We start from the raw sequence: 25,322 nt of genomic DNA, 5'->3' as shown, positions 1-25,322 counted from the left end.
GGTTTCTGAAATCCCAAGTAAGAAACAAGTCACGGAGAGGTAAATCTAGCATATACTGTGGCTGAGTGTTAACTCTTGGATTATAAATGGACAACAAATTAGATAGAATCATGCTGGAATGGAATGTTCATTATCGTGATGAAAAATGCATGAATTGTGTGTCCACAAATAATTTACGATCAAATATACTTCTCAAAACGGCCAAGTAACACTTCTAATTGACCGTTTGGCCCTCTCAAACGACTTCATAGTAAACCACACCAAGGTATCGAAGGGAACGATGCTTAGCACTTTGATTTTCTATTGACATCGACCTAGTTCGATGGCGGATTGATTTTGAAGCGTCATCCGCTAGATTGTTGAACAAATTCGACATAAACTCAGTAATGATGCGTTTGACGAACATCATCAGCTAAGTTGTTAAGTATCTTTTTCTTGTGTTGCAAGACAAGCTCTATGCTCAAAACATTAATCAGAATATGCAGACTATCCATAAGTAGTATTTCTATGTTTTTTTTTCACTCAAATATGTTGAATTTTGTTCCTGAAAAAGTGTTTTTGAGGGGAGTTCTTCTTCATCACTTTAATATGAAGAAAAATGCTGCCGAAAGTCATCGAGTTTTTGGTGGAAGTTTATGGTGAACATGCTCTAGCTGGGCGAACGTGCCAAAAGTGGTTTGCACGATTTAGAAGTGGTGATTTTGGCTTGGAAGACGATGAACGTCCTGGGCAGCTAAAAAAGTTTGAAGATGAAGAACTGGAAGCATTACTCGAAGAAGATTGTTGCCAAACACAAGAAGAACTAGCATAATCCTTGGGTGTCGCTCAAACAGCCATTTCAAAACGTTCAAAAGCAGCTGGATATATTCAAAAACAAAGAAATTGGGTTCCACATGAACTCAAGCCGAGAGACGACGAAAGGCGGTTTTGCATGTCTGCAATGCTGCTGGAACTTCATTTTTGCATCGGATTGTTGCTGGTGATGAAAAATGCATCAATAACGATAACTCCAAGTGCAAAAAATCATATGTTAAATCCGGCCAACCAGCCAATTCAACGGCAAAGCCGAATATCCATGGCGCGAAGATAATGGTTGGATCAAAAAGGCGTGCTGTATTATGATCTACCAAATCAAGGTGAAACCATCAATGGAGAACGCTACGAATACAATTAATCCGTTTGAAGAGAGTAGTAGCCGAAAAACGCCCGGAATATGCGACTAAACACGAGCAATAATTTTCCATCATGACAACGCTCGGCCCCACGTTGCTATTCCAGATAAGAACTATTTGGAAAACAATGGATGGGAAGTTTTCCCTCATCCGCCTTATAGCCCAGACCTTCCCCCTTCTGACTACCATTCGTTCCAGTCGAAGCAAAACGCCCTCACTGGAAAACGGTTTACATCAGAGCAAGATATCAAAAATTGGCTTGATTTATTCTTGGATGCCAAACCGGCGCAGTTCTTTTGGGATGGGACAAATTGCCAGAAAGATGGAAAAAGATTATAGCTTTAGATTGGCAATACTATTGTACATGTTTTTCTTAAATAAACGTTCAAATTTTGGAAAAAAACCGCACGAATAATTCAAATTTTTGATCCACTGGATACTCTTGAAGGATATTTTTTTATCATACTTACTTGATTTGTTTGTTATTATAATTCGCTTGGATTCCCTCTGGAATCTTTGGTTTATCCAATCACTTCACACTAAATGAAATAAATGCACAACGTAGACCGAAACTGATTTATGAATCTGTGAAAATACAGTTCCATTTCCATTTCCTATTCTTCTTTTCTCAGAAACGCGATGATTGATGTGTGAGTGCTTATGGAAACAATGCTCATCCAGATGTAATATATTCCATCCTATTGTGGGAAACTTCCATTATCGTAACCCTAGAAAAAGCTATAATACTAGCAAATGTACGATAAATGGAAACGTAGAAATCGTTTCGTAATATCGAAATTAGTTTAGCAGTTTTTCCTGCCATTGTTTCTTTTTACTAACATGATAAAGCAAAAAGTTATTGTGATTCGAATTTGAGGAAAATTTAAATTCGTACGAAATATCCGATCCATTACCAAGAAGAAAAAACAGCAAAGCTGTCGATTCATAAATATACTAACGGAACATCTTCATTACTTTAGCCGTTTCCTGAGAGAATTCGATTGCATTATCAGTTGCACCTGATGTTATTATTAATGCATTCCATTAGATACACTCGCATTCAGAACTTATTACATGAGTTTGGCCATAAATAAAGTCCGTATATACAAACGAGGTACATACTTTTTCATGTCAAACAGTAATAGGGTTCGATCCAACGGGATCTCTTGCAAAACGAATGCTAATAAATGGAATTTGAATTGATATTTCCGGATGCAAAGGTAATACCATTTTCTAGGGGTTGGGCACATTGTACTCAGTCCATTACTCAGCCCAACGGAAAAACAAATAACTCACTGGAATGGAAGAGCCATAGGAAGTAGCTCAAACTGACGATTCAGTTCTTATCGCTAAAGATGAAAGAGCTATAAACGAATAGTTAAGCTCTTCAAAATTAAGATTAACGAGGACAAAACAAAGACGATGGTTATAAGTAACGATGGAAAAGTAAATGAAATATACCTAAATTGAAGTTGAATAAGTTGCAAGAAATAAAGGAGACGATATGAATAGCGAAAAGACTCAAAAATACCTTTTTGGCAAAGAAATCGATGTGAAAAGAAATGAAAACACTACTTCTTGGGAATTCACTTCCATAGTCACATTCAGGATGAAAACAAATACCACAAAGCAAAGACAAACAAACAAGATATAGAGCATGGAGATGAGATATCTAAGGAAGAAAAAAGAATTAAGAAATGTACCGGACTTGACCAAGAGATGGCGGTAGTTGCTTGTATTAGAAAGATCGCAATCTACATGTTGCAAAGTTTGAAGACACCACGTTGTTCAGTATTTGTTTGGCAGCCATTTCTATTTGTAAACATTGGTCATCGTTATGTGATATAATACTATTATTTGAAATGCCTTAGCCCATCTAATATAGAAGATTAACTAGATTCTACTCTGATTGAATCTGCTCCTTCGTTTTTAACAGTAAAATATTGAGTTTAAACGAGACTGTACGATTTGCGAAGACCAGCAACGCAATGATCGACCAAATGAGGTGACGACTCCAGAAATGTTGAAGAAAATCCACTAGATGATCGTCGACTGAAAGTAGGTATAGTAGACTGAAAATTTAGGCATGAGAAAGCTGTGCGTCAGATGGGTGTCGTGTTTGCTCGTAATAGAACAAAAACAGCGTCGTGTAGATGTTTCCATCGAGTGTTTCATAGAAATAAAACAGAATTTTTTGCTGTTTCATAATCTTGTAGAATCAGAACAAAGTATTAAAAAGGGAGAACCTACTCCGAAGAATGACGAAGAAGACCGTTCCATCTGCTACCTCCAGCACCCTATTCGCCAGATTTAACTATCTCGGATTATTTTCCATCCCAGATTCGGTGGTCACAAATTTTCAAACAATAAATCAACAGTTAATGACTATTTTTAGTAGCTTGACGAGTGTATGGAGCTAAAAGTATGTTAAGTTGAAAAATAAATATATTTTTGTGTTTTGTCTAAGCTTTTCTACGTCTACTAACCGAAATAACTCGACTTTACACTTTTGTAAATACACAATTTTCCATCTTCTTATCTCAGACATAAAACGATACAATCAAGTCAACTATTCAGTTTTTCATTAGAGAAAACTAATATTCCAAGAATACGAAAGCAAACAGTTTGAAAAACATTTTAATTATACAAGTTAGGGCATAGTTGAGAATACATCGGCATCAGATTTCAGTTTGTTGCAACTGAACTTCCTAATAATGCTGGTTTAGCAACTGATTTCGATGCTTAAAGCTTCTCACCACATCCTAATGAGATAAATTTGATACATTTATGGTTGAATTGACTCCACAAATTCCAAAATTGAAGCAGTATCGTCGATAAACAAAATTCATTATATTAAGAATCACATTCAGTTTGATTCGCGATAAAAACGTCCTTTTTCATTTCCTTTTCAACTATAAATTATTTGTTGTTATATATTTTTAATCTATGAAGGTTTATATTAAGTCAACGCCATATGTATAACGTTTTTTAAAAGATCCAAGACGATTTATTCATAAGTATTCGAAAGCTGGGAATATATTAGAGTTAGTACACTTTGGTATTTAATTTTGCCACAATCCCACTACAAAAACGCATTATTATATATATAGTAGTCTTTGCTGACTAGTTAGAACAAAATATATTGAGGATTGCAGTAAATTTTTGGAAAACTTTTTATCAAATTTTAAATTCAAGCTTTCGGGAAGTGCTCTACCCATTATTAGGGAAAGTTTGATTTGAGGACGAATTTCTAGGTATTATCTTAACGGAGTAAGCGATGTTACAAGTTAAAGTTTATGAAATAAGATCCAAATTGAATATGTATGTTGTAATTTTGTAAATTTATGTAAAAATATTTGAAAATATGCAATTGAAAATGCTAGACAATTCATAAATTGTCACAAAACACAAAACTGTTACCGTTACATCACGAGCTTCATTTGGATAGCAGATCAAATCCTGGTTATCCTAGCAAGAATAAAGTTGTGAATTTATGAAATTATCGTATTATCATCGATTTTCGATAAATGTGCAATATTTATACATACTTAATAAAGAAGCAAAAAAGATTTTTCCATTCTCAATTGTACTTCAAAGTAAAACTTTGAGGTTAGGATACAAAAATACTTGTTGGTCCAATTAGGAATGCAATTCGTTGACTTTTGGCCATGGCGATGAAGTACATTTCGATAATTTGTAGAGAAAAGCTGTCAATGTTGAATCAAAGACAAAATATTCAATCTCAAATTGAAAATTGATGAAAATTATGAGACCCAAGATTTTTTTAACAAAAAATTGATGTCTCGGGAATTCCTCCGAGATTTTATGATGAAAAATAACTTAATTATATATAACTGATGTTTTTTTTTTTTGGTTAATTCCAGTTCCACCCGATATTTTGAACGAAGACACGAGCGGGGATATGTCAATATCTGAAGGCGATAACACAACGTTAATATGCAAAGCAGCTGGACATCCTACTCCTCGGATAACATGGAGAAGAGAAGATGGCCATCCGATCCTCATCAGAAAGAATCTGAGAGAATATTTCAAAAGTAAGAATCATTGAATTTATATTTATATAAACTAACACCAATCAAACAACGCTAGTTGAAAATTTTGCGTCAAAGTTTTATAAACCGACTCTGGACTAAATAACATTAATTTCTACCTGTATTATCTTATCAGCCTATTCCGTAAACACACTTTTCCTATTTTAAAAAGATCACTGAACATCTACACTATCCACTTAGCAACATTGAACACGATCTTTATCCACCTACTCTACGTTCAGAGTTATTTCAAAGCTCGATACTGTACAATAGGAAAAACATGCATAATCATTTACCAATTGAAATCAAATATTTCATATTTTTCCCGCGTTTCGCAAGATTTACTGAAAAGTGACTTAGAAGAGCAGAAGACTAGACTCTTTTTGCTAAAGAACTACGGAAAAAGTTACTTCGTAGCAAACAATTCCCTTATCAAAAAGGCTAGTACACCACAATTGCCTAGCTGACGACATAGAAAACGCTCTTAACATCCAAGATATTGCCCCAACAGCCTTCATCGACATAGAAGGAGCTTCTGATAACACCTCACATCAGTCAATCAAAAGGACGTTAGAAAAACGAGGAGTGGAAATCCCCCTTCTAAAATAGACCGAGGTGATACTAGATTTTACAGCTAATAAAGCCATGACAAACCAATGGACCAAATGCATAGCATGGACCAAGAAAAATCTTCCGCAAGCTCGAAATGTAACTCTCTGGTACACAGACAGTTCGTAGCTAGCTCATGGAGCTGAGCTGGGTACTTTTGGATCAAAATGCAATTTCTACATACCTCTAGGAAACATCACTTAGCATTTTTCAGATAGAGTTGCTAGCAATAAATCTGCTTAGTAGTATTTGGATAGAAATTGCTCTAAGAAGCGAATATACATTCTCACTGATAGCCATTTGGCCTTGAAGATCCTGAAAGCTTTTATGTGCACACCAAACTAATCTGGGAGTGTAAAGACACTCTTAAAGCACTAGCTAACAGAAACAAAGTAACCCTCGTGTGGTTTCCAGGCCATCAGGGTATACCAGGAAATGAGGAAGCAGACAGCCTTGTCAAAAAAGGTGCAACAACTCCATACCTTGGATCAGAACTCTCTTGTGGCCTCACGAGGTACTATATCAACTGAACGAATAGCTAAAGAATAAGATGGATAAAGACTCTAGGCCTAAGCAAATCCAAAAGATTCACAACCCTATCATCTAAGACGTCTGAAGAACTTCTCATGATGACCAGAAATGACGTGAAACTGGTAGTCGGTCACTGTCCAGGCCAATGTCATCTTAAGATGATGGACATGACAGAGGAAGACAATTGCTGATTCTATGAGAAAGCTATGGAAACAACAGGGCTACTCTGCGCATGACCTGTCCATTTCGGTAAAAGCCTTAAGTACCTGAAGGATTAGTACTAGCACTTAAGGAAGTGGGGTACAGAACTCCTCCAAATAGCGTACATTTTGGAGGAGACTATGTATTTTGGAAGCAGAATAATAAGATGTGTATGCAGAGTGGATGTGAACCCAAAAGGAGTCCCCAAAACACTCTACAATCTACTCGAAAGTGCCTTTGTAAAAGATATTGATTCTAATACTAATAATCAATTATGAACATTCTACACATAAATTGATAATTTTACGTAAAATACACACACATACACTTTGTAGTGGGTAAAACGTATTATTAAGGTCTCTTTTATGTAGTTGCTAGGGTACGAGACTCACAAGAGGAGGTCCCAGGTTCAAGTCGCGCTGATACCATTTTTTATTTCTCTATTTATGTAGTAAAAATTTTTTAAGGTGGAATTTATATATCTAGAAGAGAAATTGTTTTGTTAATTTGTTTTAATCTTGATTAAAAAGTTGAAAATATTAATAAGTATATAATTTTTATTTATATAATATAAGTTTTTTGTTCTGTAGAGGTATTTGAGGTGCCTGAATCCCACTACAACCTCGATTTATAATTCAATAAATAGATATAGATGATACTATAATATCTATAAACGTTATTTTTTGTTGGTTTTTATTGACCGATTATGCTGATTAATTTCATGTTTTGTTTGTTAGAATCTAATGGGTTCGATGCCGTAGTTTTTTGTACAGATTCGGATAATAGACGCAGCTTACACAAATATTACTATTTTGCAAATAATCTCAGATGAAATACAGATCTTGTATTGTAGGGATTTGCTGAATATAAGCAGATTATTCCGGTATATTTTTCCAGTAAACTCTGCAATAAAATAGAGTATTCAGATGAAATATGAATGTTGACTCGATTCCTTTTACATATTGAGCAAAATAAAATTATTTTTTGTTTATTTTTCTCCGTGAAAAATTTCTAAAATTGTTATAACAGCTGTTAGAGACCTGATGTCATCAATTACCGAGCTGGTGATAAAAACGGGGTCGAAACACAAGGTCGAACGGGAATGTGGTAAATAGCATTTGATTTTTCATTAAACAAAGGACTGTCACGGGTCACAAAGACCGTTTTTTAATTCTTTTTATGGTATAGAAACGTTCGAAGGGTATCCTGTCAAAAAATAAATGAGAAAAATTGAGATAAAAAAGATTTTTTTCTTCGACGTTACGTGGTTTCTTAATTGTTTGGTTTTTTTTTTTGGATTTTTTGGGGGGTTTAACGAACTATATTCCGTAATGAGTGTAGCAGTCCTGTTAAAAGTTAATTTTATCATTTATATTTATTGAAATTCGAAGAAATATATAGATTGTACTTTAAAAAATTTATGTAGAATGTTCCAAGACTTTCAAAAAAATGAATATGAAACAGTAGCACCTAGGACAACAAAAAAACACAGAAATTTTCGTAAATAATATATTTATTTTTCAATTTAATCTACTTTTAGCTCCATACACGTTTCCCATCGACGTTCAATGAGTTCGATAACATTTTTATAATATTCATCAAGCTCCTCAAAATAATCATTAACTGTTGACAGCACCTCTACATATTTCGGGCTAAATTCTACAAATTCTTTTGTTTTATTCGCGAAGAATTTATTATTTTGTTTCGAAATTTCCTTTTTCCCTAAAAAAAAACGAATAGGATACAAAAAAGAGCTCAGTTCACGTCTGGTACCCTGTTTAAACCAAACTCCCTCACATTCTACTCGTCTTTTCACATTTTATAATTTAATATTCAGTTATTAAGCAAGTTAATATTTTTAAAAGTATTTATAAAAATAATAAATTTAAAAAATGAGATATCTACGCCTATGGTAGATCAAACAAAATTGTCGGCAAGGGTTTTTATAATCTGCAATTGATATTGGAAGAACTATGTTAACAATTACAAGTTTAAATGTCAAACATTCAACGTAATAAGCTACTAATTTAATCCCCTTACCGTGGTCATCTTTCAAACTCGAAAGAAAATGTATTTTTCGATTTTAATAAATATTTAATTTAATTTTCTGATTTGAGCTCGTCTTATATTAACTTTGACATTCGAAGACTTGATTAAATTTTCGAGTGAATACTATTAAGAGACGTTACTGCTATAAATATTGAATGGAAAATACCTACACTGTTGAAAACTCAACTTAATATCTTGACATGAAAGAAGTTTATGTATAAAACACCGAGAAAACTTCAATAAATTACAAAAGTTTCAGTAGTCGGGATCACATGCAGACCGATAAAAGTTGATGTTTTGCTTTGATAACCAGTTGAAAGATGTTCGAAGAGATAGATTGTTCTTTATAAGTCTATGCTAGATTGAAGAAACTATATTTAACGTCAACGTTTTCTTTTTGTTCACTTATAATAAAAAATTAGAGTCGATGTAATTTTTAGGTTATAATTTTAACAAACTCGACACGATTTATGATTTCCGCAGTTTTCGCTACACAAAAATAACCGTAGAGTAGATTAACTAAATCATTTATATTTATTTTTAATAATGTTCTCCTTTTTTAAACAATCGAATATATTTAAAATAATTTCCTGTGTTTGTATATCTAAATCTTTATTATTAAATTCATATCTGTCTTTATTCTCACCACACTGAGCAATTTCATTGTCTTCATTCGCTCATGGTCTAAAGAATGCCTTATTTCTATTTATTTAAAGAAATTTATGAATTAAATAAATCTCACCAAGCGACGCCACTGCTTATCGCAGGTTGTCTGGCAGGAATATTTCGAAGAAATTGTGTACATACTGCTTCGGCCAATAGAAATGCATTTATGTTTACGATTCGATGTTTTCATTGGTAAACAGTGGAGATGATGACGGTTTGCTAGAAGTTTGCCGAATTTTATACCGGGAGTAAACATTATTTTCCATTTCTATAAAACGGAAAATTCCTGCAATCTCAAAAGTGATTTACCAGAAGACAAACATTCAGGAAAATCTTGACTATTTATTTCTTTCAAATGCTAGTGACTTTTGCACTTTTCATAAAAATGTATGTCTTGAAGTCACATAGAAACCTGATGTGTCAATTTTTTCCCATTGATATATTATTTTTTGGTGGCCATAGCACATTCAAAATTTGGTAAAGTTTTCGTGTGACAAAACGTGCAAGTGAAACTATTTTTTATTATAATCATTAACTGTCCCAATTTTTTTATCCAAACGCTTTAAAATTATACTGATAGTGTTTTTATAAAGAAAACTTTCCATCCAAAACCTCTAGCCCGGAAGAAATTTTGAAAATTTCATTTTGGCCCCCACTCCTGTTCAATTGTATACCAAAATTGATATTTCTCATTGTCCTCTATAAGAATAACCTGTGGTAATATTCGTACCACAGGTTATTGTCACTACAAGAAGATCATTTTTCTATTTTGAATTCCCTTCTACTTCAACTGAAAAGTTATCGGTTAGCCCTCGTAAGCTTTTTTCCTATAATTGTTAACTGAATAGATCGAATCAAGGACTGGAACTGAGAGTTAAATTGTACCTGATTCACTTCAAATCGCTGAAAATTCATTCAAAATCTTCTCGAATTAGGCCACAATTAGAACAAGACTTTAGCTGTTGGAATATTAATTATTTCTAAAAAGAGCAGTGCAGCATTAATCACAGGTTATGTTTGAAGCCTTTCTTCTACCATGAGAAAATTGAAATTCTGCTTTTGTCCGCTTCATCAAGCACATTTTCATGGTCGTCGCATGAATTTCAAACTTTTATTAAATTGATAAATGATACAATTTTATCTGTCTTATGAAAATAAAAGTATTTCAACTTCGTTTAGTTTTCTAACGGAATCTTTCTGATTTCTCGTTGGAAATTTTAATTTATTTCAAATGCATTCTGAAATATTCTCCTAAATAGATAATTTGAACTCTCAGATGAAAAATCCCATTTATAATTTAAAATGAAGTAGTATCGATTTTCATTCGAATTCGAAAATCATTCGATTTTTGTTTACATATCGATAACTTTGATCGATAGATCTCATCAAAATATATCTATGTGTCAAAAGTCATGATGATTGACGCATGCGCAGAAGAGTTTATGTGAAAATGGGAAGGCATCATTTTTTTAAAACATGCTATGCTAAAATAGGCCTTATTTGCATAAAAAAAATGGTCCGAACCAAAAAACTCCGGGCATATCTAGTCAATATTAAATCAATATAGAGTTGAAAGGTGACATAGATATAAAACTAACCTACAAAAAATTCAAAGTAGATGCGTTCGTTTATGTCAAACAGTCCTAGATAGTTTCTAATCATGAATATAATTAGCAGAAATATAGGGAAAAACAATATGATCATACAAATCCTGAGAAGGGAAATTCCAATCTCCAAACAGTTAAATAAGAACAAAAAAACATGGAGACTATCAGCAGAGATTCAGAGCCGGTAGCTCGACAGTAGGTGCAGTGCATGTGATGTCTCATTAGAAAAGTTTCATGTACACGTAATGGACCTGTTTATGATGTTTGTGGACTTTAAAAAGGCTTTCGACAGCGTGATGATAAAAAGAAGGATCCCCTCAAAGTTTATAAAATTTGTAAATAAAACAATGAACATCTCGAAGGAAAAAATTTTGCTAGAGGACGAGCTATCAGAGATGATTCCACTACAAAAGATGTTAAGCCGAAAGACGCTCTCTAGCTAGAGATGGATTAATAGATGACGGAGAGAATTCATCTCAAACGATAAGAAAAGCTTATAGTGCAGTTGATGAAAAAGGCCGATAAAATGAAGTTGGAGGTGAATGTTCAAAAAAGAGTTTGTAGGTTACTAAGAAAAGGATAAATAAACTCCAAAGAGTAAAAACCACAAAGTTAAAAATATACTGAACAGGTATTAGACTATAAATTGCGTATGGAGCCAAAACCATGTGCTCATTGAAGAAGGACGAAAAGAATCTTCGATCTTGGAGAAAAAGACATCAAGGAAGATCCTGGGATCAGTCAAGATCCTTGTAGGAGATCTAAGAAGGTTAATGAATGTCGAGATAGAGATCGAGGTGATAAAGATCCAAGGGTTTGAATGGTTTGAACATATACGAAGAAGAGGTCCAAATGATACTAAATGTAGTCATAGAACGGCTAAGGGACTCAAAGTATGCTGGTAACCACATGTAATACAGAATAATGCAGCACTGGGTGTTATGTAAATAAAAAACAAACCTCAAATGGAAAGGGTTGCCATTTCAGAAGTGTGAAATCCGTCAAAAAACATAAGATTTTGTAATTTTTAACAAATATTGGTAGATACATCAATAATCAGTGTATGACATCACTGATACGAACGAGTCAACGTTTTCCAGTTGCATTGCTATAATTTTATTATGTTTACTATCAATTTATCTTTAATACAACATCCCTTGACAGAACAGCATCTTATTATTATAAATTTAAATTTACTCATTCGTTATTGATTGCAAATAAAGGGCCACCAAGGTTTGTTATAATTTTAACGTCGCTTATCTAAAGATACGTGATTATTAATCAAGTACAATTACACGTTTTTGATTTATCGTGGCCTACAATTAACCAAACTATTTTTTAATGATTTTCTGGTTCAATAACTTCAAAATGCCGTTTCCTCAACCTATTTCATCATTTATTTATATTGCTTTTTCTTAAGTAGTTATTTTGTTCTAAAATCCTCTTCTTGTATACGAATGGAAATACTGAATCTTTAATATCTGGTATGCAAAAAAAACGATAGAACTCGAATTGCGATTTGCATTTTATTGGTTTAGAATTTGATTCCATTGTGTAGACTGTAGCGTATACTAGTTTAAATACCAGGGAGATCTACCAACAGGAAATATTCTAACGACGAAAAAAATTTAATAGAAACTGATTGATTGACTTTATTTGGAATTCAAAATTACAGAAATTGTATAGAAGGGATATTGGTGAATTCGGTGCCCGTAGGTATTGAACTTTCCTAATTCAGAGAGTTAATTCTCTCATTACTATTGATCTTGAACTGTAGGTTCCGAGTGTTCGGAAAAAACGTGCCTTGGTAGCTGAATAAACAAGCTTGAACTTTTCCAAAGCTCAAAAGGAAGGAGTCCCGAATAATTAACATTCTGGGCGTATGAAGACGAACTCGAAGTTCATTAGCCACATCGAGTAGATCTTGCAAGAACTCCTCTGAGTGGGATTATATTGGATAGTCTTCTTCTCCAGCTTAACCCCTTCTTATAGTTCAGGAAATATTCTGAAAATGACCATTCCACATTGTTTGCCTTCTGGTGGCTATTTTTTATTTATAAAAGGACAAAAGGAGTATCCATGATGTATTTTTTTAATTTCATACTACTCGACAACGGACAGAAGTAGTCTAAGAACAGAACCAGGCTTCATCAAGTATCTTTGCTGTTAACCTTCCCCAAAGACAAAATTAATCACACTGGTCTGCGTGAAAATCGGACCTGATACAATTCTTGACGACTCCCACGTAAAATGACCTCCTGAATCCAAATATAACTTCAATTTTCCCCCATCACCTCCCACTCGTTTTTCACATATTTCAACTTATACTCTAGAAACAGAAATGGACGTGAAAAACTCTTTGTTACATCCTGGATACTGATGAAAAGAATTCGGCTGATTCAGCTTCTCACCAACTCAATTGAAATTAGATGATCGCGTCATGGATTTGGAGTTACCTAAGTCCGAATCTCAACTCCTTGCATCGCGAAATAGGCGTGAAAGCATTTTCTTACAAGTCCAGACAGTGGAACGTAGAATAAATTTTTTCTGAAGATAAAGTTGTTCTGTCCTAATGCCAATTCATTGATGTCATATGATTTTAATCTAATATTACTGCTGAGTTCGAGACTAACATTCCTGCGATAAAATTTTTCCTTTCGTCATATAAAACTGCAGACCCCGACCTCGATTTAAGCACTTGGACTAACCTCACAGCTTACCTAATGACATCAAAGGGTTCAAGCTTAATCGGCTTCTCAAAAGACATGCTTTGTATCTTTTGACGTTTTTCCCTCTTTCGTATCTTTTTTATTTTGCATAGATGGGTTTCATCTATTTTAGAGCCCATGGTGGATCCAATCTGGGTTCAATGTATCCTACAGATGTGCAGGTTTCCGTGATATAAAAGAAGCTGCTGTATCTAACTGTGTCAGCTGTATTTAGCCAAAATAGAACTTAGTTGTGTGAATAGACAATTCTCTTTTGAAATATTTTGTATTCTCCAGTATTTTTTTTTATTTACAGCGGAAATATATAACGGCTCTGGTTTACATTTTTGGAGACTGGATCGTCGACAAATGGGGGCTTATTTGTGCATAGCCAGCAACGATATACCGCCGGCTGTCAGTAAAAGAATATCTTTGAGCGTCAACTGTAAGTATCTATCATTCACCTTTTTTTTTTCTTCGATATTTTCCAGATCAAAATATTGCACGTTACTAACCTCTAATTTTATTCTTAAAATGTGACTGCGTCAATTCGTTTAGTGGACTGTATTTCAAAAATATGTCTGATGCCTTAGAGTAAAATTTAATATTTCTAAACTTAACTTTTATTTTAACTTCTATCATTTTCGATTTCCCCGAAGGTGTTCCTTTACGTTGAGGTTTTACTTTTTGTATATTAACATATTCTCTTTGTACAAGGACTTAACACCTGTCTAATTCTTCACGTAGACGTTTTCCAAATGCGAACAGTCGGTAAGACGGTAACTAAAATTGATTTTTTATTTGTTGCTGGAAACTTCAAATTCTATAATTTTTTGCACTCGTAAAGGACTAGCTGCAGGTATTTTTTCAATAACCCCTTTATAGGGGGGTGAATTTCGCATACCCTTACTTTTAAGCATTTATTATGAATCGTATTACATTTTACATAGTTACTTATTTTATATTTGAAGGTATTTGCTTGATTAAAAAGTTTCGTAACGCAATTCGTTTTCAAGATAAAAAGCGTTGTAAAAATTATGGATAGAAATTTTTTAGGATTTTGTCGAAACTACTGGCAACACTGTAATGAAGTTTTATAACATACTTCCTATGAATTTGTTTTGATATCTCATATTAATACTACACAATTTGTATTAAGTAATTTTGGGCAAAACTTTTTTTAAGGTTAAATTCATCTTCTTGTTTTCGTGATCGATCTTTACTCCTTGGAAATTTATCTCTCGCCATTTTAACTAGTCTAGCATCTGTCAATCTACTGATTTGTTGTTTCGATGGTTTCTGCTTCTTTTTTGGCCTAGTAGTGTTTTCTCTTTCCTCAGAACTGTTTAATAGAAATGGATAATACAACTTAACACTCGAAATGTTTAGAAAAATTGCCCACAATCCAGTTAACCCAGTCAAATGGTAGTTTTGGCAGAAAAAAATTAGAACAGAAGGTTTCTTGAGGGATTCTAATGATTTTTAGTGTGATGAATCCGAATATGAAGTTTAACAACAAAAAATGTATGTATCCTAGTGAATTTCTCACAGTTTACCAAATTTAAGTAGTCAAAATACATTGGACACTCTTAATTTTCGAGTGCCGGGCACCGCCACCATTATAAAACTTAAATAGACGAGTAAAATGTACTTCTCTTAAGGGAGTTTGGTTAAAGCAGGGTACCAGACGTGAACTGAGCCTTTTTTGTACCCTATTTGTTTTTTTTTTGGAAAACGAAATTTCAAAGCAAAAACCATAAAGGAAAATAAATTTTTTGCAAATAAAACAAAAGAAAAAAAGTATCCACAGTATTTTTATAAATAATAATGGTACTAGAACTGTTTTTACCAGTTCTACAACCTCTTTACTGTGGCAGGAATTTATCGAGGACCGATCAAGTCATTTCATTATTTATTTTGAAAACAGAATAAAAACAGAATATAATGAAAAGGAATTTAATAAAAATCAACAATGAACAATACAATCAACTACAAGAAAAGAATTGATACAAAAAACAATTATTACTTTACAATTAATTCCAATTCTTGAACTGAACTTTCCTCCTTTTTGGCATCGCTTTTCGCGAGTTTTAGCGCTGATTACCTCACCCTCAAAGTTCTCAAAGGGTTCATTAAATCGCGTTTTAAGAGAAATTTCTTCATTTGCTCTTGAGCATGTTTTTTACAGCGCGCTCTAGCGGCAGTATCCTCTACTCAAAAACTAATAGGGATCACTGCATTTTGAAGAAAATTTCGTCTACTACAATTTTGTAAATAATGAGAAACTCACAGGGATTCATATTTTTCAACTTATAACCGATTTCGTGAAAAAAAATTTGGATTTAGCACATCGAAATGTATAAGAATCCGTCGAGAAAAATTCCACCAAATTTTTTTTAAAACAACCAAAAATATGGAATTTCATCGTCAATTTATTAAATAGTGAACGATTTTTTTTTGTTCCACTCGGTATATACTAAATGTTCAACAAACCTGGAAGGCATAAAATAAACCGTAACAAAAAAATTTTTATAGTTTTTCCCACTTTGTTTACGACGCGAAAAAGAAAACATTTACCAAAAGATATTTTGTTAAATTCGGTCATTATTTTTTACAGGCCAGTTTCAAGTTTCCCAAATTACATATATAACTACTTATTTGCGGAAACCGTGTTCACGTAATCGTTAAAAAAAGATAAACTAGTGTTATTAATAGCTATAACATTAACTAGAAACGAATTCAAGAAAGCAATAAGAGGATAATAGAAAATTATTTCAATACTAAAGATTAATTTAATACTCAATTATGAACAATCTTTATATAGAGTAACTCAAAATATACCCAAAATAAATTTAATACTATTTTATCAATAACATAACCTCAATTTCTATCGATAGTACATGCATTCTCTAAGAACAGTATAAGTATTAAATTTATAAGTATTACAATAGAAATTAAATAATAAAGCTAATCCTAATTGGATAAACATTTTGGTAATTTAGCTAGATAGTTATTTCAAATTTAATAGGAATTGTGATATTCTAAAAATAGCTTGATACTTGTTATATTGAAAATGTGAGTTATTATTATTATTATTATTATTAAATATTAATTCAGAGGAAAATAGGAAGAGGAAAGTAAATATTTACCAAATAAAAGAATGTCCAATCTGTAGATTCTAGACCTCAAAAAATGATGATTCTGCTCAACATGCCTTATGGAAATATTGCTAGTTTCCGTTCAAAGTTTAAATTTTGATTTTCGCAGTAATTTTTCATGTTTTCACAATTTCTCTTTGAAAATTGGCAATTTTACGTTTTTTTGGCATGAAGAATCATAATTTGCACTCTAATTTAACATTGCTAATAGAAGGCGCTAGTTACACTTGTTTGTGTTAATTAAATCAAAGTAAACTTTTTTTGGGCTAAACTTACAACTAAAATAATAAAAAAATATTAAAAAGCGTTAAATTCTACAAAAAAAAGTTACTCTTTTTTGATTGGTGTAACTCAATCGGTTATCGAGTTATTTGCTTCTAAAAAGTTCAATAAACTTTAATTTTTTCATAAAAAATTTTATTATTCCTTAAATATGTAACAATAACAAATTTGTAAACAAAATTGAAAATCTTCAAAGCAAATGCTCAAAATGCCCACCATTTACTTCAATACACTTTATGATCCTCTTGAGCCGTACAAATTATGATTCCTCCTGCCAAAAACCGTAAAATTGCCAATTTTCAAAGAGAAATTGTGAAAACATAAAAAATTATTGCGAAAATCAAAATTTAAATTTAAACTTTGAATCTCGGAAACTAGCAATATTTGCAAAATGCATGTTGAGCAGAATTATCATATTTTGAGGTCTAGAATCTACAGTTCAGAGATTGGACATTCTTTATGAATCACCCTGTATAATAATTTGCGACGTCCCTGCGTTTTGTAATTTCTATTGATAAAAAAAACGTATACAAACAAATAACAATTGTAAATATTCAAGTAGAAACTGACCTTATGGATGATTAAACTGGCACTCTTTCAATAGCTGTGTATATCTATGAATAACTCGTTTTTCAATTAAAATATTATCAAAATTATCTTGGAAAAATCTTCTATTTTTGAAATATATATGATAAAAGTATCATCGGTTTAAAGTAATCCTCCAAAAGTCTCAGTATCTGTGTCGAATGCTTTAAAATAAGTATATAAAGTCTTTTCTTCAAAACTTACACACCCATAAGCAAATTCTTCACAAATGTAACAACGATATAGTCAATAAAGACAATTTTTAAAGTCTGTATTAACTTCTTACACACTAACTTATTTATTTAATCTTAACACTATACCCTAACTGCTAGAAAATAATTAAAACAAAACAGTTTCAAGTAACAAATCACCTTATTTCACTTTTTTTGTTTACAAGCATCGCCATTTTGCTAGTTGTGCAAATTCGCGCATGCGTGCAAGACTTTTCTTGAAGTGTCAAATCGGTAGGAATAATCGTTATGACTAATATTCCAAAGGTCGACGTTTTACGTATTAGTAAATGAAATTGACAATTAAAACTTCTTTGATTGTTTGCATTATTTATATGCTTGACATCGACATAACTTAACAAAACTCAATCAAAATATCGATATACTGGGTGAATAAGCTACAAAATCCAAAATTAATATTAACAATTACTGGAGAACTGATTTTTTGCGGGATGATTTGGATTTTATTATAATTCACAGAAGTAACTTAATTTTGAGTCTATCAACTGAGTGTCCTCTTAACTAAATTCAAATACATTCTATAAACTAACTAGAAATATAATTGATTATTGAAATTCCAGCAGAAAATCTATGATCAATATACATTAAATTACAATTTTCCTTTAATTTCAGACACCACACTAAAAACACTTTTTTCTGAAAATAACTCTCAATATATCGTTACAAGTATAATCATGCACTCATTTTGAAAATTCTACAAATTTTACAGAATCATAAACACCACTAATAAGTAGAAACATAAACAACGCAATATTCCTAGGGAATTTTAGCTATTTTGAAATGTCAGAAGTTCATTATGTATTTCGAGGGTTTGAAGATATGGCAGCACTGATGTCAATATGTCAAATTTGACATTGCCATCATAAAGTTTGACATTTTCAATGATGAATGTGTGCTATTTGAGTTGTTTTCAAATACTTGAAACATTCTTTTTGGTCAAAAAATGAACTTAAATCGTGCATCGCTATTCTATAAATTTTAAGGTGGATCAGACCGATCAACTCGCTTCGACTTTTGGTGATGGTGTTTCGCTGGTTTTCCGAATTTAATCGTATTCGTACTACAGTATGAATTGCGGGAGAGTCGATCAAAATCTTTTGTTTTGCCGAAAAACATCGATGCTGTGCATAAACTGATATTACAAACAACAATCGACTGTATGGGTATTTCAAGACGAGCTCAATCCAAGAAAAGTTATTCGTACGCGAAATACTTCGATTAACTGGACATATCGTCTCAATTTCATTATAGCAACGTAGAATGATCGATTCTGATTGGTATACAAGCATTTGTTTGCCAGAGTTGTTTGAAGAAATCAGGGAAACTAATCACAGAAGATAAATCATTCTCCACCACGACAATGCGAGCTCTCACATAAACTTAAGCCGCAACCCTCGTTTAAATCGTATGTACCGATGTATAAAAGTCGAATTAACTCACGAAAGAACTGATTTTAACAATAAATAAACGTTCAGTACAAAAAACCATCAAGAAATTAGTAATACGTAAATTCGAGAGCTATAGCTCGCCCTATAGAATTAGAAACATGTAATTCCACATTAATCCACTCATTACATCCTGTTTCTTGTCCCATTATAATCAAAAGTAACGATAGTAGAATATTTTATACATAAAAAAGATACCAAATGTTGTAACTCGAATAGAATCCAAACAAAGTTGGGATCTTTTAAGTGATTCTAGTTTATGGTTGTTTCTTTCGGTTTCACTCGGAAAAGTTTTAATAGACTTCTTTAACTGTGAGCTATCGTATACCCTTTAATGCGATACATCGCAATGGACTCATGTTTGTTAGATTTCGTTTGAACTTTCTTTGTTTCATGGTTACGTGGCGTACAATTCTGGACGTACTGTCGAGGCGAACTTTTCTTGTTAGTTCGGATTTTTACATCTCAAAGTAAATGAGCGGGTATTACATATCAATAGATTTCTCTCGGCTGTTATTTTCAGATAATTACTGCGAAAACAGGAACGTTAATTATATTAAGGCTCAATTAGAATCTAGTTATTGATTAAATTTGCAGAGGCATATTGAAATCGCGTCGTAGACACGAAAAAAATACAATTAAACCAAAAGAAAGTAAATAAAATAAAAATAGCCTCAGTTCAGATCCCCAAGTGAAAGCTGGTCAAACCAAAATATCTTCAAAGTAGATTTCTACAATATACGAGGTCTTAACACGAATATAAGCGTTTTCACTCACTCTAGAAAGGCGTAAAACAACAACGCCTTTTAACCATCGATAGCTTTTCTTCCGCCCTGTATAATATCATTCATGTTAATTGCCTTTTTCACCCAATCATCGACGGCGTGACACCAAAGACATTCGCCTTGTATATCTTTTTTAAATACCCTTTGGACATCGATAGTATTTTTCGATGTACCTTGTACATACATTTTCAATACCCTTTTGATACAATTTTTCGATATACCCTGTATCCTTTATGCCACCCGCTTGAGTGCGTATGGCGTTATGGCAAATCTGCGGTTTGGTGTGGTAAAAATCCCTCCGATGGTCTCTAAAATTTTCTCACGCTCAAGTGGAGCCATCTCTACTTGTACACCAGGAACTTCATATTCTGGCTCTAACAGAAACAAAATTGAACTCAACAACATCCAAGATTCACCTTGTTTATCCTGGATACACCCCATTTAGGTATAACTTTGTTCTCGACGTCTTCGTTAGGGAAAAAGAATGCTGAACCTTCAGAACTCGATGTTATGTGGTTTAAAACAACGACAAAAAAATTCTTTTGCTTCCTAAATAGAGCTCCTAGAGTTCCCACTATCGATTACCTGCAATCAAACCATCCAAACACATATATTGTTATAGCTGGTGACTTCAATGTTCCTCACGTCAGAAGATAAATTTTTCCAACAGAGCACTGGATAAATTGCGTGAAGCTGAAGGTTTTGTCAACAGTTACAACTCAATAAACCATTCCCCAAATGAAATGGTGACTTGCTAACAACAGATCCTGATCGAGATCAAGTAATCTTGGCAGATATGGTTTGATTAAACCATAAATGGCGCACAAACCATAGAGGCTTGTAAGGAACAAGATATCGAGAGATTGGAAAACAAACAACTCAATTACCTAAATGGATCAAGGTCTTCCTGTTCTTCAACAAAAGCGGTCAGCTAAGGCTTTAGTAAGTCAAAAATTTCACCGTTAGCTTAAGAAAATGGGTCAATTGCAAAAGAGAAGGTGGACTTGTTGGTTCAAACTCACCGAGCCTGTCTAGAGTTGCTTCATCGATGCCAGAAAATTTCGACACCGAGAAACTTCTCAAAGGCTTGGACACACGATGGTATAACACCAATTGTATGGAAAGTAAACTAACAAGTCTATGCTGTGCAAACTCTTTTCTTTATCATACCTGTATGAAAGAGGCTTTCGTAAACATAGATCAATCGGAGATCTCTTGGTCTATGTCACTTATGTATGGTTTGAAGTTGTAGGAAATCCAGAGCATTTTCATTGGACATATCGAAGGCTTTTGATTTGGAAAATTCACGAGGATGGAATGATGGTAATTTAAGCTGAAGGAAATATTATTTAAGTATAATTTTAGGTAATTTTAGTAGAAGATGCTATCCGAAAGCTCTTTGCAAGTATACATAAACCTTTAGTGTGGGGAAAATAAAAAGTTCCCTAGCTCCCCTTGCAATTTTCCAGAAATAATGAACTAAAACCTAGAAGGAAAGGTGTGCTTACAATTAGACAAAACCCTTTTCGAATCGTGAGACATTTCATCGAGAAATAGAAGATTGGTTATATAAATAACTTTTCCTCCGAATTAGTCCAATTAGACGGTTTAATGGAAAGGGTACGGTCATGAATTACGACATCAATTCACACGCAACACAACTACAGTAACACACAAAACAACAAAATATCATGGTAGAGATTTGCAAACGAATAACAATGTGTTTTGGTTGCTGATTAAAGGGTTTTACGGTTCGAAGGGTTCCTCGACACGAAAAACGCGATAATACAGCAATTTACCACTGAATAGTGAGTTTGAACAAACAGGGTGGTTTCAACTTAGACTGTTACATTATAGAGAATTGTAATCATTTATTTCTCTAGTTGAATTTGTTAAAGACGTCACGAGGTGATTGATACTTTAGTTCGGGTATGAACTAACCTAACCTAACCTCAAAAATTTGTGAAAAAGCTTGAACCTAATCAATAAGATCTGATGAATGTTCAATCGAACGCACTTTTGTCAAATGCGTTCTTTTGATATGTCAATATCCTCATTTCTAACCTCAATTCGTAATCCAGTACCAATATCGCTGGTTGTCGCTTTTTTTGACCGTCTTGAAGGCTCGTCGTCAATTAAGGGATTCGATGGTTGCTTTAAGATTGAACGCTTCTTCAGGTGTAGAAAAACGTTGACCTTGCAATTTATTTTTGATCTACGTGTATAATAAGAAATCTTTAGGTGCCAAATATGGACTGTACGGTGGAAGACACATCATTTCAATGTTTTAACTGTTCAAAATGGTTTTTGTTTGAACTGATGTATGAGGCTCGTGGTGAAGAATGATTCGTCTTCTGTAATTGGCTTTCCTGATTTTTCCTGGCAACCAAATGCTGGTGTATCATCCAGAATAAACTGTGCTACGTAGCTCTAATGGAACGGCGGCGACATGTCAAAATATTCCGAAAAAACAAGCGACCAATTGCTTCGAAGTTCGAACAACTTCAGTTGGATTTGGTTTGTCTTGAAAGAATCGATTGTTGTTCAGTTTTGGTTTTATATGCATAGATTTATTATTCCTCTTATAGACGGCTTTTGAAGCATCGTGATCGAATTTTTCTCGATGAGCTGTTTACGCACAGCCGATTTTGGACTACCTTCACGAAATTCATCCAGTAGCGAAATGTGACCACATTGAAAACCACTCAAGATGGTGCTAATCATCAAAAGTCGAAGCGAGTTGATGAGCTGTTGTTTTAATCCACGTCGAATTCATCAAACTTTATAAGGGCATTATGGGATATGAATATTCACATCAGTGTTGCCATATCTCAAAATTTGAGTAGCACCCATCGTAAAAATCCATATATTGATATTTGACTGGTAGATAGTTCAAACAGAGTTGATACAAAGTACTTTTCTATGTTATAATTTCCATTTCGGGAAACTTTACAGGATTAAATTAAGGATTATACACTTTCATTGAAAAATTGACATCGTCCTCTTATCTAAATCTTAACCAATTCTGATTATGCTTTATATAAAAGAAAAATCATTTTTCCAATCCAGAGGAAATTTAATTTTGGATATTCCGAAGAAATGATTTTTCCTCGTCGTGTGAAAGCCTTGTAAATTAAGTTCTATAATTACTTTGAAAATCCGCAGTTGAAGGATATAAAACGAGAAAAGCTCGGACTCACTTTCTGAAACTTTTAACTGTTCTCTGTAATAACTGACCAGGATAACGTTGGATTATTTTTTTTTTCCTTCTCAAGTCCACTTCAATCTAATGAAAGCTAAACAACTCTGTTTATTACATTCGATATCAAAACTGTATATTTTTTAAACGAATTTCATTGGTTATCGGTAGAAAACAGCAAAAAATTCATCAGCGTTGAGTACAATATGTTTATTCTCACATCGACTACGTGAGGCTTTATAAGTAAATACGTTAATAAATGAGAAATTTACGAAATCGTCCACGACAGGGGCCGTGAAGCCGGTCCTTTTATAATGGAATTCTAAAATTTAGGCCATATGATGGTTCGAGTTGGTCTACCAATAGAATATATTTCTTCTAATACACTTCTCCATCTATATATACACTGTCATAGCGACATCTGAGAGAAGCTATCAATATAAGAGGGTCTTAGCAACGATCTTGGATCGGTACTGCTCCTTCGTAGCCGATTCATTCTAGTGTTCCAACGCCTGTTGCTCTTCATTTGCTGGATTCCTGGAACGATTACATGGTCTAAGTTCCTCACAATTCCGGCATCTTAGTTTCCATTTCTTCCTCTCAACCATAGCTTTTATAATGTTGACGCTCTGGTCAAATTAACTCTCGTTACCTTCTACGTTCTGACATTGTTATATGAATCCAGCAGCCAGGGAATCTACTAAAGTTTTCAGATGGGTTAATTGAAGCGTCATCTACTTATCATAGTTGCGCAGGCCATCAATGAATGCCTAGATCCAACATTTCATCATATTCTCTGGTACCGATGTTGTTGAAGAGTTCCGTCACGCTTCTGCCTTCGTTTCTTCAGCTGCGATTGGTACAGATCTTCTAGATGTTGGTGACAATCTCTTCTTTAGTTGTTGGAAGTCATCAATTTCTTCAAGTTTGGAGTACATCTAAGGCGTCTTCTCGCCTTCCTTATCGGACCAATTATTTACTCTAGCGGCTGCCTCAAATTGTTTAACATATTTAGTCCAAGACGTCAAACGCTGGGGCCTTGAGTCGGATAAAACTACCACTACACTTAACTAATTTACTGCTAAATTAATATAGGCTAAACAAAATCAAATGACCAAATTGTATTTACTCTTAATATAGAAGATCTACCAAGCCTGATGGATAGTTTCACCAGCTACAGTCAGAACCTTAGAACTTGGTTTAATCAACCATCCTCTAAACCAACAAGAAGAAGTTTTTCATCGAAAAATAGGTCTAGTACATAGATCATTTTAACAGTAAAATCTATTACAATTTGTCTATACTTCTTTTTCCGGTTTTAGTTCATCTCCTGCTCTAATTTCTTCTGTTTCGATTCATTAAACCTCCGTTCCTGCTTTTTTATTCTTCTGCATCGAAAGTTCGGTCCTGTTCTCTTCGTTATACATCTACTTTATAAAGTGGCACCATCCATCGACCCTCACCTATATGTGTGTAAAAGAAATTGTGGATTGAATATATTATAGGACCCAATTTAAATATCACTTTTTTATGGGATCCACTAAATTGGAATTTTGTGGAAATTGCCTCAAATTTCTAAAATTACATAGTGCCTTGGTATGTAATTGAACTTTTGCTTCTCTGGGTCATATCTTTCGAAATTACTGAGGGTGTATGTACTAGAGCGTTAAATATAATACTTTCCAAAATTTTTAAATAACTCTGGTCAATGCAGAAATGTTATACGGGGGGTGAAACAAAAAAATTATAGATTAGATCATAATAAGACGAAATTATTGATGCTAATTTTGAATGATGTACAATGTCAAACTGAAAATAATTAACATAACCTCTAATTTCTCGATTTCAATAAAATTTTGACGTACTCATTGTAAATTGATAAATGATGACGTACGTTGAAATACGTGCTATAGAAAATGGGTCAAAATGCAGGTGGATTATCAGCACTCGCGAAGAAACTGTGTTGTTGAAATAATGAAGCATCCTTTATTCGTAGGCGTATAATTTTTTAGTAAACTAAAC

The 25,322-nt window shown here is 33.3% G+C and overlaps 1 protein-coding gene and 1 long non-coding RNA gene across 2 annotated transcripts in view; one reads left to right on the top strand and one right to left on the bottom strand.

The window, feature by feature from the left end:
* Positions 1-25,322, top strand: part of LOC130448437 (lachesin) — a 267,958-nt gene that overhangs the window by 216,476 nt on the left and 26,160 nt on the right. Inside the window, exons 4-5 of the mRNA XM_056785822.1 lie at positions 5,057-5,227; positions 13,912-14,040. Coding sequence (XP_056641800.1) covers positions 5,057-5,227; positions 13,912-14,040 — 300 coding nt within the window. The remainder of the gene's footprint in view (positions 1-5,056; positions 5,228-13,911; positions 14,041-25,322) is intronic.
* LOC130448442 (uncharacterized) lies at positions 8,061-18,043 on the bottom strand. The gene is made up of 2 exons (XR_008910334.1): positions 17,606-18,043; positions 8,061-8,287 (listed from the first exon to the last, which is right to left on the bottom strand). It is a non-coding gene; the product is annotated as an uncharacterized LOC130448442 (long non-coding RNA).

This window comes from Diorhabda sublineata, chromosome 8, assembly GCF_026230105.1.
Source record: "Diorhabda sublineata isolate icDioSubl1.1 chromosome 8, icDioSubl1.1, whole genome shotgun sequence".
Classification (NCBI taxonomy): Eukaryota; Metazoa; Arthropoda; class Insecta; order Coleoptera; family Chrysomelidae; genus Diorhabda; species Diorhabda sublineata.
This window is presented reverse-complemented; position numbering and strand designations above follow the sequence as displayed.